The sequence below is a fragment of the Cebus imitator genome, unplaced genomic scaffold (assembly GCF_001604975.1).
Source record: "Cebus imitator isolate Cc_AM_T3 unplaced genomic scaffold, Cebus_imitator-1.0 Scaffold80, whole genome shotgun sequence".
In the NCBI taxonomy this organism is placed as follows: Eukaryota; Metazoa; Chordata; class Mammalia; order Primates; family Cebidae; genus Cebus; species Cebus imitator.
The window spans coordinates 9,843,726-9,861,859 of NW_016107395.1; the positions used below are offsets into that span (position 1 = coordinate 9,843,726).

Consider the following 18,134-nt stretch of genomic DNA (forward strand, 5'->3'; position numbering starts at 1 on the left):
TCATAGCAATTACTATTTCCCTAATTAATGAACATGGTCATTCATTTTGAAATTCCTACTACTTTGCCTGCAGTGACTTTGTTTATTTTATAAAACCATCCTGACTAGTTTAAACAATTTAATTGCTTTCAGCATGATGAGATTATTTCTTGTATCTGATTCTATTATGAAACAATGATAACATATTTGGCTTTGGGGCATGTCACAGTACAGTATCTGAGATGTTCAAATATAAATGGAAGTGTTCCATTATAAGGCCTCCCATCCTCAGCTGATCGCTTTTCCTTCTTTCTTTAACAGCATTTTTTTATTCCCTTCCCTTCCCTTCCTGCTTCCACCTTTCCTTTGGACTTTATTACCTGGTCCTTAGGACCAGGTAATAAAGGGAAAATACCTACCCTGGTATTTTGCCTTAGCTTGCCTACATATTGACCCCAGTTTTTTTCTCCCTAAAACACCGGTAGGCTCATACAGTCCTCACCTTCCTCTGTGCAAGGCCACGGTACCCACAGGCCTGGAGCTGAAAACCTTCCTTTGGCAGTCATCACTGTTGAAAGGATTTCCACATGTGTAAATCTTTCAGGACAAGTACTGCAGACAGTTCGAGTGATCTGGCTTGAGTCCAGCGACATCACAGGGACCACCCCATGTGGGGCTTTCCTCATCCTGCCCATAACATTTGAACTCAGTTAAAATGGACATCAAAGGTGGCTCTAAAGAAGAAAAGAAAAAGCAGAGGAGTCATAAAAGGGCAGTGTAAGGCCTAGGGACAAAGCTGAGACAGGAACAGGGTATGACCAAGGCAGCCGGCACCAGCAGTGCTGGGACATCCCTATTTGCCAAGTCCTCAAGGTATTTTCCTGTGATTACTCCGTATATCAGGATCCTGAATGCAAGGCAGCTCTCATCCATTCCAGTCATTTTATAGCTGACTTGGAGAGGATTAAATGACAAGGAGGTTGAGGTACTACTGTGTGATTTAACTCATCATGAGGGTACAGAAAACATATCTTCGTATTTTTGAAGGGAAGATTTAACATGCAAAATATGTTATGATTTAAAGTTGAGGTGGAGGAAGACAAAACAAATTTCTCTCAATCCCACCTTTGCCACCACCATCATTCCACCAAGGGGAGGCCCTTGTAATATTTAAATGTAAGTTGCTTTAGGAAAAGGCAGTGTTCCTTGTGCCCCAACCCATGTTACAGCCTCAGTTCTGAGTTGAGGGGTACTTTGCTTTCCTTGGCAACTGCTCTCAAGCTCATTCATTTTAAGGACCTCATGGGAAAGATGGCTGTAATCTGAGGTGGAATTTAGTTTCTTGAGATCTTTGGACTTAAAGCACCCCAGTATCCTTCCCAGCTCCCATTTTCAAAGCTGTCATAGTTTCACTATAGGTGTTGGCAGATTTATTTACCAAATTAGCTAAGCCATTACTGGACAGAAGTCAAGGCCCGGAGAATGGTGGGCTACAAGGGAGGGACCCAGGGAAATCCTGCAAAATCCTGATGTCAAGTACCAAGGGCTGGGGATGGTTGGACAGCCTGGGAAACCTTGACGCTGAGAACATTTTTCAAAGGAATGTAAAAGGGTATAGATGGGAAGGGCTTGAAACAAATCTGCTTTGCACTTATGTCTACAGAGCAGTGTTTCTCAGACTACCTGTGGAAAAGACCAGTGTTATTTGGAGTTTTAGTTTGTTAATTGTTTTTAGTTTCAGCCCATTGTGAACTGATACATTTATACAACACAAATAAATAGAAAAAAGTAATTAAATAAAAAACAAAGGCATATAAAATACACACCCAATTTTTTATTAGATTGGACAAATTATGTTTCATTAATAAAATAAATTAATACAGTGCCCTGTTAAGTGGTTGTTACAGTTTCTAAACTCTTACTCTCAATTTATGTCCCCATCTTGCTCCAAACTGTTAATAAACAGGTTCAGAGACTGGCACAGGTCTGTGGGCCATGCTTTGATTGACATGGCTTTAAGGGGTGTGGCTTATGAATCTGATGGAGCAGGTGTCTGGGCATCGAAGAAAGGCAGTCCAAGAAGTAGAACCACACGAGGCCTTTGGAGCAGCGGAACAGCTGTTCTATAAGGGTCTCCTGAAACACTGGAGGGGCAAAAACAACATCTCTAAGAGCAGCAAGAAAGACAGCTAAACACCACACAGCAAATAGAACTACAAGGCCACGATGTGTGAAGCCAGCCCTGCTCTGAGCATGGCCATCCACTCGCTTGGTCTGGTACAGCTGCTGTAAAGCCATCCAAAGCAAACACGGCCCTCCCTGCAGCAGACTCCACAGAACAAAAAACAACACCCAGAAATAAATTAGATCGCTGGCCTCATCATGTTACACAGCCCACTGTTCTCAAATCCAGGATCCTGAATATAATAACAAATGATACTATTAACTAGTGAATCAGTCTAAAGCCAAAACCAAATAACTCATTACTATTAATCAACATGATTCTCAGAATTTTCCAGGTCAGCTACAAGAAACAGTTAGAAGACTCTTCCCAATAGAACTAAATCTCACCCATGTCTAATTGTACGCAATGCATACGGCTAAATCCTGTTTCCCTTCTGCACAGCCAGCTTGCCTCTCAGAGCAACTAAGTTCCCAGGGGCTTCTCTAAAGAGTCAGGCATGTAGTCAGGCTGAAAGGAACATGAAGCCGGGAGCCAGCACATAAGAGCTTAGAGCCACCTGCTAGCTTAGTAATCTCAAGCAAGTCCCTGAGCTTCAGTTTCTTTATCCATAAAACAAGACTAATGACAGTCACATTCCTGGAAATACAACTGAAAATGTTTAGCAATTTGTACAATGCTATGTGGACATTAATCTTTACTACTCAGAAATAAGCAGCTGAGAGATACTTGTAACCATTCCCATCTCCCCATCCCCCGCCAACACACACACACACACACACGAAGCTTTGTCCCTTACAGTTTATTTCTGCCTTAGAGTTTGGATCACTTCTACCTGTCACACACCAACACACCATCTTCCTTATGACCCCAGCATCACTGGGAAGTAGCAGGGAGCTGACGCCATCCTGTCTGCCTTCCAGTATGGAACAATGGCATACAAGAGAGCCATCCAAGGCACATCAACGGTGACACAGATGACTTGAAAATTCACAGGGACATTTGAGTGGGAGTAACAAGTTTGGTTTATTAAGCTTGTGGCTTTTCTTAACCTGGCTCCTCTTTATCTCACCTTCTGCTCTCTCCGACAGGAAGTCACTGCTCTGCGTCGGTTTTGTTCATTCTGTTTAACATGTAGAAAGCTTTACTGTTGCCACATCCCTGTAAAAGGCATTTTATAAAATTCTGTGTTCTAGCAGGGTACTCATTCACACACGAGTTAACACACAAGGAGGTCAGGCAGGTGATTTGGTCCAGGTCATAAGCTGTGTAGCCTTGAACAAATTACTTAGCCTCTTTGAAGTTATTTCTTCCATTGTAACATAAATATAATAGTTGTCCTGCTTTCCTCAAAGACATAGGCATGAAACCATAAATGATCATTAAAAAAGAATTTTGGAAATAACTTAAGGCATTTTACTTGTATATAATTAAGTTATATTGTAAATATATAATATTATTTATTATTGTTCCTACTTTTTGTGTTAGGGAACAATTTGATAGGAGCCTCTTGCAACCTGCCGAGTGTAATAGCTCTGGATTTTAATTATCCTTTCTAAAACAAATGGAAGATAGAATGCATACATCTTAAAAGAACTGTTGATTTAATGCAAATTTTGACCAGTGTTTCTAGAAAGTAATTGGCATTCTGGTGCGTGATCTATTTGTATTCATTTTATATTTACACTGCTGATCAGTGCCTGCACAAACAGAATCTTGTAGAATCTTGAGTCTAATACGCTTTGTATTGAAGGCCTGGCAATGCATTGTTATCTTACCTGGGAGAATAACAAAGTGCAGTCTTTTACTTTTAAAAGACATTATTATTAAGGCCCTGGAAAAACACATAGTCATTTTCAATTAAAAATTAGTAAAAGAGAGACTCTAAATCAAAAATTTGTGCCAATGTTCACCTTTAATAACATTATGAAATCTCACAAAAATGTAACTAAAATTTAACCAAATTTGAGCAAACTTAGAGAAAAGGCATGAGTAGGGATGTTTGCTGCAAAACATACAGTTTTCTCCGGACAGTGCTCAGGCTTTAGCTAAGCCACATTGTGAAGTAACCATGATCTGTGCAAGGTCCATGTCTCCCTTCATCATAAATCTATGTCCAAATGAAAAAGAGAGAAGAATGAAATACGATAGGCACCATTTTGTGCCAGGAAAAATAGTAAGTATTGCTTTAGAGCAATGCACACCTTTGAACTCTGCCTACAACTTCATTACATTCTTATGGCATGGATACTTTTAATTTATAAATGTTATATATGTAGTATAAATTTCATTTATACCACAAATACTCTGATACAGATATTAGAGATGGTATCCCCAGATATGAGTTGTTATGTCGCACATACCTCCCAAAAGAGTGCTGAAAGCACACAACTTAAAGTCCTCAAACTGATACATACATTTACTCTTAGATGTGAGAAAAAATCTTAACCTCTAGAGCACTTGTGGTGACAAAGCCAAAACGTGTAAGAACAAAATTCAGTCTTCAGAACCTTCTTCCTTCATCATAGGATCAGAGCGTTTCATCTGGCCTTCTTAAATCTAAGTCTTTAAAATGACTATGTTTTCTTCTTTCTCTCTGTTTTTCCTAATAGTTGGAGCTTATATGACTTCTGAGTGTAAGTATCTCCTATATCTACATGTAAACATTAAATGACTTTCTAATGACTGTAGTGTTATATTATAGATAAAAATTATTTTTGCAATCCTATAAGTATCTCCTATATCTACATGTACATATTAAATGACTTTCTACTGACTATATTGTTATATTATAGATGGAAATTATTTTCACAATCATTTCTGTCTTTCTGAACTGTAATGCACTATACAAATTTTTCATCAGTAAAATTATTGTAACTCTTAGGTAGGTTGTTTTTTAAGCTTTGAAAATAATACAGGGACTGTCAGTGGAAGAATTACATGAAACAGTTTGTTTGGATCTTTTGTGTGATATCTTTTGGTCTACTTTTGTAGGTTTCAATATGGAAATTATTGGAGGAAAAGAAGTGTCACCTCATTCCAGGCCATTTATGGCCTCCATCCAGTATGGCGGACATCACATTTGTGGAGGTGTTCTGATCCATCCGCAGTGGGTGCTGACAGCAGCCCACTGCCACTACCGGTGAGTCCTCCATACTTTTCCAGGCACGTGTTTTTCCTGCAAGTTATTATAGCTAGAAGAGAAGCTTACCTCTCCTGAGCGAGAATTTGATCAACTCTTAGCTTCTGTGGTCATTACCAACTGGTGGGGTTTATTTACCTTCTTCCACATCCACGCTTTCTGGCCTGGGTTTTCCTTTTCAGAGAGATCTGGGCTGCTTTTCCCAGGCAAGGCATTAGACAAATTCAAGTTCTCTGTATAATGCCAGGGAACACAGCAACAGTAATACCTGAAGCAGCAGTGCTCTTGATCTTGTTAGATCACACTGCTCAAGAGGAAATCAGACAACCTGAGCTTGCTCTGTGCTCTTAGCTTCCCCATTTTACAAAGGGGTAATAATCATATTGCACCTCCTTCATGGGGTTTGAGAATTAAATAGTATCTATTTCAGTATTTTAGCATGCTTGGCACATTTAGGAAGCATAAAAAGCTGCAGCTTTGATCATTAGTATTATATTTATGAGAAGCCTACTTTGCCACTCCTAACAGTAACTACTCACCCCTCACAACTTTCCCAGGTGGAAACAAACAAGTTATCGATCACTTCTAAAAAGAGAAATATAAAGAGAGAGTTATTTTTGGGGATACTTAGAATGAAACCTTTTCTGAAGACGAAGTAAAAAACCTCCCGAAGTCCATTTCAGCCTAGGATTCTCTCACATCAGCTAATAAAGCACAAAACCCCTCTTGGGATGCTGTAATCATCACAAAAGGAAATGCCAGTAGAAAACTAATGTTTTGTCTGTTTGCTTGGGTTTTCTTGGTTTTGTTTTGTGTTTGTATGTATATTTCCTTATGTCTCTTGCCTAATAAGCTGAGACAGAGGCTTCTCCCTTTCTTGCACTTAAAGATCTGTCTTAGCTGTAATGGTTTGCTCTCTAGGCAATGTCTATATTTAAACAAACAACTGAATTGATTTACTTCTCCATGTTTTGGAGGTTTTGTGTGATCACCCCATTTTAATGGAACTGTTTGATCACAAATTAAAAGCTTTGAAGCCTGAAGACAGGGAGTTCTTCTGCTATCTCTAAATAGCAAGCCACTTATTTCCAATTTAATATGGTTACTTCATTTACATGGGGTTCTTGCCCTCATAGAAATCATACTCTCATCCCCATCATTTCTCTCTTCTCCAGGGCACTTGGCCCCTTGAGACCAGAGAGGCAGAGTGGGGAACTGTCAATAAATGTTCATTTGATGCAAAATATGCATATCTCCAAATATACTCATGATACACATTCAAATGGTCTATAACCTCCCCAGACACGGAGCTTGACTTCTAAATGTTCAGCAAATGCTAGATAGAAAGAAGGAAATACGTTGAAGGATCTTTCTTTCTGTTTTGTTTTGTTTTGTTGTTGTTGTTGTTGTTTTGCTAAGCCTGAAACATGACGTATGAAAAAGTACTTTGCTGGTCGTAAAGTGTTATAGGAAGTTAAATAATATTACTAAGTTGAATTTTAAATTTTGTCAAGTGGATTTAACTCAGAAGTGGATTCACAAATTGGGGAAAGAGATTATAAAAAAGACTTCAGAGAGGTCTTGGAGGTTTTTTTCCTTAAAACAAACTGTTGCTAAATATCATTTTTAATGGCTGGAGTATAAAGAACTCCAAAATATGTAGATCAAATTTCCTCTACGGGACACTTGGGTGTAAAAAGTAGCAGATCGGTAGTTGGAAAAATATTAAGCTTTATGAAATTCAAAATATTTGCGAAATAGCTCAATGGTGGCTTCCCACAAATGTACCCCCCAGTATCCTGTGGGAATAGTTTGCCCCAAGCCTCTCTCTCAGCAAAATTGCTAAGTGGGCCAAGCCTGGGAGTGCTCCTCGTCACCAGCCGTCCACACAGTTCCTCCCTCAGTATCCCGGCCCCTTTATTAGTTACCATTCAAATATAAAAGGAAACTGGTAAAAATGTCTTGTACAAACTTATTTTCAGCCTTTTTTACTTACCAGAGGCAAAACGCTCACCAGCTGTTCTTCCCTATACTCCTGAGTCTCCCCCAGTGCCCGCCTCACAGAGCACTTCCCCCTGCCCCAACCTGCCTAGCGAGTTGTTAGGTGGAACCTTCCACAGCTCTTCCACACGGCCTCACTCTATCTCAAAGACTCAAGACTCCTGGAGAAAAATGGTTCAACGTTCAGGCTCTAGATTCAAGCCAACTTAGCTTTAATCCTGCCCGGATTTGCCTCCTGGAGGCAAACTTCCTCAAGTTTATTCATATACCTGAACCTCAATTTCTTCATCTATAAAATGGGGATTGTCATAATACTTATCTCACCATGCTGTTGTGAGGTTTAAGTGAGAGAAGGTATATAAAATGCTTAGCATAGAACATGAAGAACTTAATAGATGTTATTGAGTATTGTTATATGATTATCTGTGCCTTCCATGGTAATAACTGAGAAACTAATCTGATGTTGATGAGGTAAGACTGGGAAACACTCCCTGTCTGACAGCCAAGTTCTTCTCCCTCTCTCTTAGGCAAGAGAAATCTCCAAGACATAGGGACCCTGCCTTTGCTGCCAGATCTCAAGGGGTGGGTCTAAGCAGAAGCACTGCTGAGCATCCAGGCAGGCTGGCAGAGAAAAGAAGAGGCTCGAAGGGGGTTGGCACAGGACTCAAAGAGAGGTTGAGGAAGGAACACTGGACTGGGAATCACCAAAAGCCAAATTTGGGTCCTGATTCCCCTATTTTGAGGTGTGTCACCTTGGACCAGTCAAAGAACAACCTTTTACTGGTAAGAAATATACAGCCTGAGAAAAGTTGTCATTAGGCTCAATCGAAGTAACGTTTACATTACTTATAGTAGGTCTTCAGAAGACCTACTATAAGCCACACTGTAGTTCTGCTCTGTATGTGGTTCTTTTTCAGTTAAGTTCAGGGTGGGACTCAGGAAACCACATTTTACACCAACACCTCCAGGTGATTCTGAAGCAAGTCTGAAGACCGCACTTGGGGGAACATTGTGTTGTGCAGTTGAAAGACAGGGTATTATTTCTTCTCCTCTGTGTAAATTCAGACTTCAGTTTAGCTAAGGAGGTGGGATTCCAGAACTCAAGTAATTCCAGGTATCCTGTGGGCAGAAAATCTGACCTCAGTAGCACAGATTACAGTTGAAGAGTATCTAGAAATTGAAAGTCCAGTGGTCTGCTTGGGTTGTTTTTGGTCTTAACGTGTCCCAGTGGAGACAAAAATAACCAAAACATTTCAAAGGCAATAACTAGCCAAGGAAATTAGTAAAGGATGAAAGAAAGCCAGACATTTTTCCAGCACCCCTCCCTTAGTGAAAATCCACCCTCCACACCTTATATTTGTACCTCGTAGCCTTCTTTGTGTGAGTTGTCTATGCACGTGCCCGCCTTACTGTTAGAACATTCATCCTGGAGATTTTATATCATCCTTCTCCTACAAAGTTTTGGGTTTAGTGGGTATGTTGAATTTGAATTCAAATCAATCCTAGGAAATCCGATCCACATCCTCTGAGAAATTTCAACCCCATCCTGATTTTGCAATCGGCAAACTTTTCAACAAATAGAGCTGGAAATCCCAAAATAAATTAAAATAAACTCTTCTGGTGGAGAGCAAATGACCAAAAAGTGGTCATTCCAGGCAGTCACAGCTTTGCCATGAGCAAACCCACCCCACCGCAGGCATTTGCTCATTTTCCAAATCTGAAACAATCATGTCTTCCTTTTCTATGTTTCTGGGCTCTTTATAACTTTTATTGATCTTTGTTAATCTACATGCATGAGTATGTGTGTTTTTACTGCAGTCTGCTTTGGTAGCTTTTTCAAGTAGCAAAGAAATAGTTACACATAGACAAATAAACACAATTAAAAGATCTGAGGTGGCTTTCATAAAGACAGACACTGCAATGGGATATATCTATAGTATACAAACGGCTCTATGGTACTGTCAAAATCTCCAAAAAAAATTTTGCTACTTTATCACTGCTGTAAATGTAATTTTATCCAACAAAGAGTAAATCAGATCAATTGTGGCACTATTGAAACAATGGTACTAGAACTGTGTATGACCAGAGATTTTAAAAAATAAACCTGGCCAGGCACGGTGGCTCACACCTATAATCCCAGCACTTTGGGAGGCTGAGGCTGGTGAATTACCTGAGGTCAGGAGTTCGAGACCAGTCTGGCCAACATGGCAAAACCCTATCTTTACTAAAAATACAAAAATTAGCCAGGTGTGGTAGCACACGCTTGTAGTCCCAGCTACTCAGGAGGCTGAAGCCGGAGAATTGCTTGAACCCAGGAGACAGTAGCTGCAGTGAGCTGAATTCACACCACTGCACTCCAGCCTGGGCAACAGAGCGAGACTCCATCTCAAAAAAAAAAAAAAAGTTAAAAAAAAAATCTAAAAAACAAACCTGTTTCTTCATCTGACTCACCAGTTCGTACCCTCAAGATCTCCCCATTGGAATGGCTACTAACCTTAAAGTGTCTTCATTTCAAATTAGCACAGTTTCCTCAGTTTGAGGAAAGTTTTCCTTTCTTGTCCAAATCTTCATTCTAATTGAGGGACAGGATACATGTGGATGAGCAAGTGTAGGGTGGGGGTCTTAAATTTTTTTATTTTTATTTATAGTTTTAGAGATGGGTCTTGTTGTGTCACCACTGCATGATCACAGCTCACTTTAGCCTCCAGCTCCTGAGCTCAAGCAATCCTCCTGCTTCAGCCTCTCAAACAGCTGGGACTATAGGCATTCACCACGGTGGGGGTCTCACTGTGTTACCCAAGCTGGTCTCAAATTCCTGGCCTCAAATGATCCTCCCACCTCAGTCTCCCAAGTTGCTGGGATTACAGGTGTGAGCCACCACACCTGGCTACCTTAATTATTGAAACACTTAATGTTGGGAAGATGAAAAGTTCTGAGGTTCTGGAGATGATAGTGGTGGACAAACAACAATGTACATGTCCTTCATACCACCAAACGGTACATTTAAGAATGGTTAAAATGGTAAATTTTGTTATATATGTTTTAGCACAATAAAAAACTGTTAATTGTAATGGTGTAAATCTCAAACTACAAACTCAAGAAATGTAATTTCCTTTATTTTAACATAAATGAACACAATTTTGTTTTACACTTGATCTAAGTCAAGCAGGATTTTCCTCCTTTTTCTTCCCCCAGTTGGATGCAAGTTCTGATATTCTTTTGCAATGCCAGGGAATTGGTTTGGGGTGGGATTAAGGACAAGCCATTTGGCCCTTAATATCAAGTCATGCTGGGGTCCAGTGAGACCTTCGTCACTCTACCTAACCGTAAGCAGGTTACCTTGGAGATAGCCCTTGTTTCTCTATGCATATAACCCTCTCCACCATCTCTACTCCCCACTGGGGTATTTGGAAATCATTCTGGTGCTTTCATGCTCTTTGCTTTTTTAGGTTTGCCAAAGGCCAGTCTCCCACTGTGGTTTTAGGCGCACATTCTCTCTCAAAGAATGAGGCCTCCAAACAAACATTTAAGATTAAAAAATTCATACCATTCTCAAGATTTACATCAAATCTTCCATCAAATGATATCATGCTGGTTAAGGTAGGTAGTAGCATTGCCTTCCTTCAATTTTGTCAACATTTTTATACAGGATGGCTCAATTAGTTAAGTCACCCACACAAAAGCATTTTGTTAGCACCCTCCCCATGTTTGAGGTGATTCTGATATATTTTACAAGGGCCCATGTTATTCCTTATACTGCCTTGAAAGAAACAAGAATTTATCACAAACGCACCAGGGCTGTGTTTATACAAGGAAAAGCCATTCTGATGCTCACATATGTAGGAGGGGAACATCTTCACAGGCCCAAGGATCCACACTGAAAGCTTTTCTCCCAAATGCTTTTCTCATTAGCAAGTAAAAAATACTCCAGTTGTTTATACAACAGAGCCAACCAACTGACTTCAGGGGTTCAGCAGTGAGTTACAACTTAGTCTAGACCACACTTAGTCTAGTCCAAACTTAGTCTAGACCATACTCAAGGGTCCTATCCAGCAGGAAGCAGCCCAGCCCTCAAAGTCATGACCTATGGATGTTATTCCACACAAAAACCATCCAATACAGGGCAAAGGCCAGTTTGCTCGAGACTGGACAAAATTCCTGCTCTCTATAAGCTTCCTCCCCAAGCCTCAGTGAGCTCCTCGGGGAGTAAAGAGCACGGTCAGAAAAGCAACAACCACAAACGCAGCTGCAGGCCACCATCAAAGTAGATTCCAGGACAGGGACGCCCGCCTAAGACAGAGGGACCACACATACAACGCACAGGCTAGCATCAGAATACTACTGGGAAAGAATGATAATTCAGTCTTTTTTCAATCTGTCAGCTTCAAACAGCCGCAGAACTCAACAAGCATGTCCAGCTGCTACACCCAAGCTCCAAAACCTCTCTTAGATCTGGAACCAAATGCCAGGTTACTGGCTGGGGAGCCACCGACCCAGATTTATTACAACCTTCTGATACCCTACAAGAAGTCACTGTTACTGTCTTAAGTCGAAAACTTTGCAACAGCCAAAGTTATTACAACCACGACCCTTATATCACCCAAGACATGGTTTGTGCAGGAGATGCCAAAGGCCAGAAGGACTCCTGTAAGGTAAGCATCTCTCTTTCAAACAGGCATCTCAGAGCACTATACAGCAGCCAAGTCTTTATTGCTCACTGACACTGAGGAGGAAGGAGGGACATAGAGAAAACAAAACCACAATTCGAAAAACTTTCTCTGCATTCCTGCACAGCATTCTCTATTCTTTTTCATCTACCCATGTGAATGGAGTGTAAAAGCTTCCCCAGTGCTTCATAAGCACTCACTAAATGTTTGTTAATCAGGATAATAGACTAGATCTGACGACTTTTACAGGATTCCTATGAGAGGTGTTATCCTCCTTAGAAAGTCTATCAACAGGCTAGGCACAGTGGCTCATGCTTGTAATCTCATCACTTTGGGAGGCAGAGGCAGGTGGATCACAAGGTCAGCAGTTCGAGGCCAACCTGGCCAATATGGTAAAACCCCGTCTCTACTAAAAAAAATACAAAAATTAGCAGGGCATGGTGGCATGCACCTGTAGTCCCAGCTACTCAGGAGGCTGAGGCAGAAGAATCGCTTGAACCAGGAGGTACAGGTTGCAGTGAGCCAAGATTGCACCACTGTACTAGCCTGGGTGACAGAGCGAGACTCTATCTCAAAAAAAAAAAAAAAAAAAGAAAGAAAGAAAGAAAGAAAGTCTACCAATCCTGAAGTCACTAGTGGTGATTAGAAAATAACTTATTTAAAGAACCACCTTGCAGATTAATCAATAAGGTCTTACAAAACTCAAATGCAAAAAGCTCAATTATACAGTATGTGTTTCATAAGTAATGTTGACTGACTGTCTTTGTCTGTTTGGGCTGTTATAATAAACTACCATAAACTTGGTGGATTATGAATAACAGAGCTTTATTCTATTCAAGATCAAGATCAAGGCACCAGAAGATTTGCTGTCTGGGGAGGGCCTACTTTCTGGTTCATAAACGGCTTCTGTTCACTCTAACCTCATATGGTGGATGGGGCAAGGGGTCTGTCTTAGGCCTCTTTAGTAAGGGAACTAATCTCATTCATGAAGCCTTCACCTCCATGACCTAATCACCTCCCAAAAGCCCCACCTCCTAATACCATCACCTTGGGAGTGAGGATTGCAACACATGAACTTGGAGAATCAAACATTTAGACCATACCGCTGACTGACAAAAAGGAACAAAAGGCCGGGCATGGTAGCTCACACCTGTAATCCCAGCACTTTGGCAGGTTAAGGCGGGTAGATCCCTTGAATTCACGAGTTCAAGACCAGCCTGGGCAACATGGTGAAAACGTGTCTCTAGAAAAAAATACAAAAATTAACCAGGCATGGTGGTGCATGCCTGTAGTCCCACCTACTTAGGAGGCTGAGGTGGGAGGATCACCTGAACCTAGGAGGTTGAGGCTGTAGTGAGCCGAGATCTTGCCACTGCATTCCAGCCTGGGTGACAAAGTGAAACCCTGTCTTAAAAAAAAGGAACAAGAGTCATTATATTTTTCAAAATCTTTTGTTTATTAAGATGGTAAGGAAAAAAATAGGTGTTCACATTTATATGAACTATACTAATATGTAGCACAAATGAATTACTAATTTAAAAAAAATTAGAATATAGTATTCATCTCATACTATACATTAAGCATTATTGGGGAGAGGATATGATGACTTCAAATGTCTTGTGCATCTGCAGTACCCAAGACCATCTCCCTCCTAAACATCTGTTAACACGGTTGGCCAGAGTACAAGGCATTGCAGTCTGCAATGTGAACATCAGCACAGAGAAAGGCTGGTCTTCAAATGTAAAAGCCAGCTCTTCATCAGAAGGCCATGCCATCTCCTCTATAGCTCTTTCACTTCACTTGATAGAATTTAGTTACATGTTTTGCTGTTAGAGTGAGTCTTCAAAAATCATTTAATTCACTAAGTATTTACTAAGTATGGTACATATACAAATACATAGCACTATGTCCAACCATGTGAGGATGCAAAAAAAAGAGAAAAGAATAACAGAGAACATATAATTCCTGCCATCAAGACATTTACTACAATACATTGCTATTTTCTGCTAGTCTCAATAGCAACCTGATTTTAGGTCTGTGAGCATCAAAATGAAATATATGATTTTAAAAGATTATTTTATTCAGTAGATTATTTAAAACTTTATGTATTCTTTAATAAATAAAAGTCAATAGTCATTGATTCCCAGAGGAATGTAGACTAGATAGGGACAAAACAGAGACATAGACATGGACACAGAGACAGAGGCAGAAGCCTGGTCATAGACAGAGACATAAACAGAGAAGCAGGTAGGCAGAAACATAGACCTCAACAGAGACAGACATATGGAGAACCCATACCGAGTAAGAGGCAGTGTCAGACGCTCTTCAGGACATAAAGAAAGCAAGGACCCAGATAAGAATCCTTTGAGCAATCAACAGTCGGTGGGAAAAAAAAATTCTCAACAGCTTCTCACCATGTATTTGCCCTTTTACTTCTCTCCAGGGTGACTCAGGGGGCCCACTGATCTGTAAAGGTGTCTTCCATGCCATAGTCTCTGGAGGTGATCAATGTGGTGTTGCCAAGAAGCCTGGAATCTACACCCTGTTGACCAAGAAATACCAGAATTGGATCAAAAGCAACCTTGCCCCATCTCATGCAAATTAAGTTACAAATGATTTTCTTGGATGCACTTGCTTCTTTTTCCCTAATACGCTCACAGGTTATAGTTGGATGGAAATAAAGCAGAGCACAGATGGGGTTCATTTTGCATCTGTATTTTATTAAGCAATCAAGTTCTTTCTCACTTGTATCACTCAGGTATTTCTACCTTGCTGGTTTGATTTTAAATAAAATTTAGAAGACTCTCTGTTTGTCTTTTATAATGTGAAGCAACATCTGCTCCCATTCTACCCACACTCCCCACAGGGCAATAAGATCACTGAATAAAACAGTAACAGTACCACTTTCAACCGGGTTTATGCTGTAACTTCTGCTGGATCATCCTAAATTGTTGTTTTCTTTTCATTGTTGCAATAACATTTAACATGAGATAGGCCCTTTCAACAAATGTTTAAGGGTAAGATATAGCGTTGTTAACTATGGGCCTGATCTTGCAGTGCAGCTCTGTAGAACTGCTTTATCTTGTATAACTGAAACTTTATGCCAGTTGAATAGCAGCTCCCTATTTCCCCACCACCCCCATCCCCTGGCAACTCCATTCTACTCTAAGCTTCCATGAGTTTGTGTTTTTTAAATATAAATCATAAATATAAATATCCCAATTCAAGTAAGTAGCTTATACAAATATTTGGAAAGTATTTCTTACTAATATATGTCGCATTTTGTTCCAGAAAGGATTTAAAGCAATGTACAAAAATGCCTGCAATGAAACAAAATGCAGAATTAAAAATAGATTGATGAAGGTATTGAGACAAAGGGGAAATGAGAGTAAGAAGGAGAAAATGAAGGTCGGGAAGGTGACGTGGTACTGATAGTGCCACAAGTTTCCCTATATACATTTGTTAGAAGGATTCACATTTGGCTCTATGCTTTGGCCAGTGCAAGAAAGAGCAACACAATCCGTTATATGAATTACAGTATCCAGGAAATAAAAAATTGTTTGCCCAGAAGTAGCACCCCTGGTGCTGCAACTAAAACTAGACAGAACTTTTCTCCATGGTCCTGGTAAGAAGGATACTGTGCCTTGTTTCCCATATCCCCACCAACTGCATTAGAACCACCTAAGATTATTTGTACTCTAGGTTGCCTTGACCTCTTGCCTAGAAATTCAGATTGAATAGGCTTGGGGTGGGCCTGAAAATCTGCATTTTTTCAGAGCAACTCAGCTGATACTAATAAATGGGCAAATCTGAAAGCCACTGATAATGAACATCCTCAGTAACTTCTTATAATAAAGACAACAAATGATGTCAAGGGATTGTAATAAATCTTTCAGTGTGAACTGATGGCTGCAGACCAAAGTGCAATTCAGTATGACCACTGGAGGATCTCAGCTGTCTTGGACTGTGGTCGTCCAGTGATTAGAGAAGTAAAAATTTCTAATTTGGATGGAGGAGCATGGTGGGAGATTGGTGGGGGATGGCTTCAACAGTCAGAAGCCAAAAGATTAATCTCAGCCACTATATTTAATTTGGGTTTTGGGGGATAATTAGTTCTCATTTCCAGGAAAAATCATGAAGTTATCTTACATGCATATAGAAACAGGTGCTTTTGGTTGTTTGTTTATTTGCTTATCTTTTGTCATGGTTCTTAGAAACCATCACTACCCTGCGCTATGAATACTTGGAGAAATGAAAGCATTGGATTAAAAAAAATTAGGTTTAACTAAAATTATTGAAAGTAATAATTTTAAAATTATTGAGAAAATAGTAAAAGAAGGTTCTTTAAATATCTCATCTTAAACATTTTGATTTATTAAAAATATACTGATTATGAAATCCCAGACTATATTTTACAACAAAAGAAAGGGAAAAAGTTAAAGATTCTCTGGACTTACCATTAAAAAATAATCCTGTGTCTATTTTCTCTAAATTTTAAATCCATGAAACATATCATTATAAATCTTTTTAACCAAAACGACTATTGCCATTGCCCCTAATTCCAGCTGATGAGTTATCCCGAAAAGTTGTCACTAAAACTTGAGAGCTGTATTTTGATTTTAGACTCCCTGCTGTTAACATCCATTAGTCAAACCTGATCAGGTTGCCAGAGAACGTTCTTTCAACAGCTGTGGCAGACCTGGCAATTTTGAAATTGAAAGATAAATAGTTTATTCTGAAAAGCGGCTAAAGATAGAGCCCACAACTGAAATGGATTCCTCCTCCTTCAGGGAAGTAGTATCTTGTTAAAGGTACCAATACCTCCCAAGCATACCCTAAAAGACCATAGTATTTTATTCGGAAATTTCTGTTCTTGAGGAGTTTTATCTATGGCCTCAAAATGAAGTTGAAAGTCAAATTGAAGCAAATACCCAGATTTTAAAACTGCCCAAAGGTTTTAGAGCAAAGTGGTCGCTGTTGTCATTCTAATCATTCCACTTTCTCCCTTCCTTGTGGTTGTGGACAGAGTATCTTGGCCTTCCCCACAGATATAAAAGAAGTCTTTATGCTTTATTTCATGTCCACCCTGTTATAATAGAAAGTGACAGCACTAAGTCCAGATATAATCCATGAAATACATCAGTATTGATTCAGATAAGCAATTAAACCAGTCTAGAACCAGATAGCAGAACTAGTCCTGCCTTCTGACTCTCTCAGTTCTTGTACATATTAAATCTCAACTTACTCTAAAATATGAAGAGTAGTGCTTCAAGCTTGGTTGTTTTTAGAAAACTATCTGATTAGAGGAAGGTGCTGTTGGTCCATCAAGGAAGTGCTTCCTTTTTTACTAAGCTCTTAATTTGGGAAAGAACACTGCTGTGGATTGAATCATGCCTGCTCCAAATTCATATGTTGAAGGCCTAACCCTCAGTGTAACTGTGTTTGGTGATGGGGCCTATAAGGAGGTAAAGAAGGTGAAATAAGCTCATAAGGCAGGACCCTGCTCCAGTAAGATCAGCGTCTTTACAAGAAAAGAACTAGAGAGTTCAATCTCTCCCTCTCTCGGCTATGTGAGGACACAATGAGACGGTGGCCATCTATAAGCCAGGAATTGGGCCCTCCCCAGAAAATGAATGGGCCACACCATGGTCTCAGACTTCCCAGCCTCTGAAATCATGAGAAATAAATTTCTATTGTTTAAGCCACTTAATCTGTAGTATTTTGTTATAGCATCCTAAGGTGACTAAGCCAAACACATCTGCGGTGAGGGAGAAAGGACACTGAGTGCAACCTGCCCACGGGCAGTGCACCTGAGGTCTCAAAAGCCCTGCAATTTCACAAGATTACTGAGACATGCCTGAAAAGCTATTGGTATGTTGTCTGATGAGTTATTTGAGGACCAAGAGCACCCTGGCTGAATGGTTGGTCTCCTTCTGTCTTAACTGATTCAACGCCGTTTTCATGCTTTCACACACTGACTTCCTGTTGACTTCTCCAGTCATTTTGCTGAGTCATATCAGTCAACTCTAGATTGACAAAATCTCCTCACTTCTATGTTCTACCATGAAAAGATCACATTCTTTCTCTGGTTTTAGCCATAAATGTCTATGTGATAGCCTATTAGTCAGCATATGGGTTTACACTGAGGCTTTCCCTGAGAACT

The 18,134-nt window shown here is 40.0% G+C and overlaps 1 protein-coding gene across 1 annotated transcript; it reads left to right on the plus strand.

The window, feature by feature from the left end:
* Positions 1-4,620: 4,620 nt before the first annotated feature.
* GZMK (granzyme K) lies at positions 4,621-14,780 on the plus strand. The gene is made up of 5 exons (XM_017533217.2): positions 4,621-4,797; positions 5,156-5,303; positions 10,754-10,904; positions 11,687-11,956; positions 14,415-14,780. Exons 1-5 carry the CDS (start codon positions 4,734-4,736, stop codon positions 14,574-14,576), a joined length of 795 nt encoding a protein of 264 aa, XP_017388706.1. The 5' UTR covers positions 4,621-4,733; the 3' UTR covers positions 14,577-14,780.
* Positions 14,781-18,134: the final 3,354 nt, after the last annotated feature.

What these genes read in the sequence shown, in the direction of transcription:
- GZMK (XM_017533217.2), top strand. Translation starts at nt 4,734, where the DNA reads ATGACTATGTTTTCTTCTTTCTCTCTGTTTTTCCTAATAGTTGGAGCT. An exon ending in AGCTTATATGACTTCTGAGT is followed by an intron (nt 4,798 to 5,155) that starts GTAAGTATCTCC and finishes CTACTTTTGTAG; the next exon opens with GTTTCAATATGGAAATTATT. An exon ending in ATGATATCATGCTGGTTAAG is followed by an intron (nt 10,905 to 11,686) that starts GTAGGTAGTAGC and finishes TCAATCTGTCAG; the next exon opens with CTTCAAACAGCCGCAGAACT.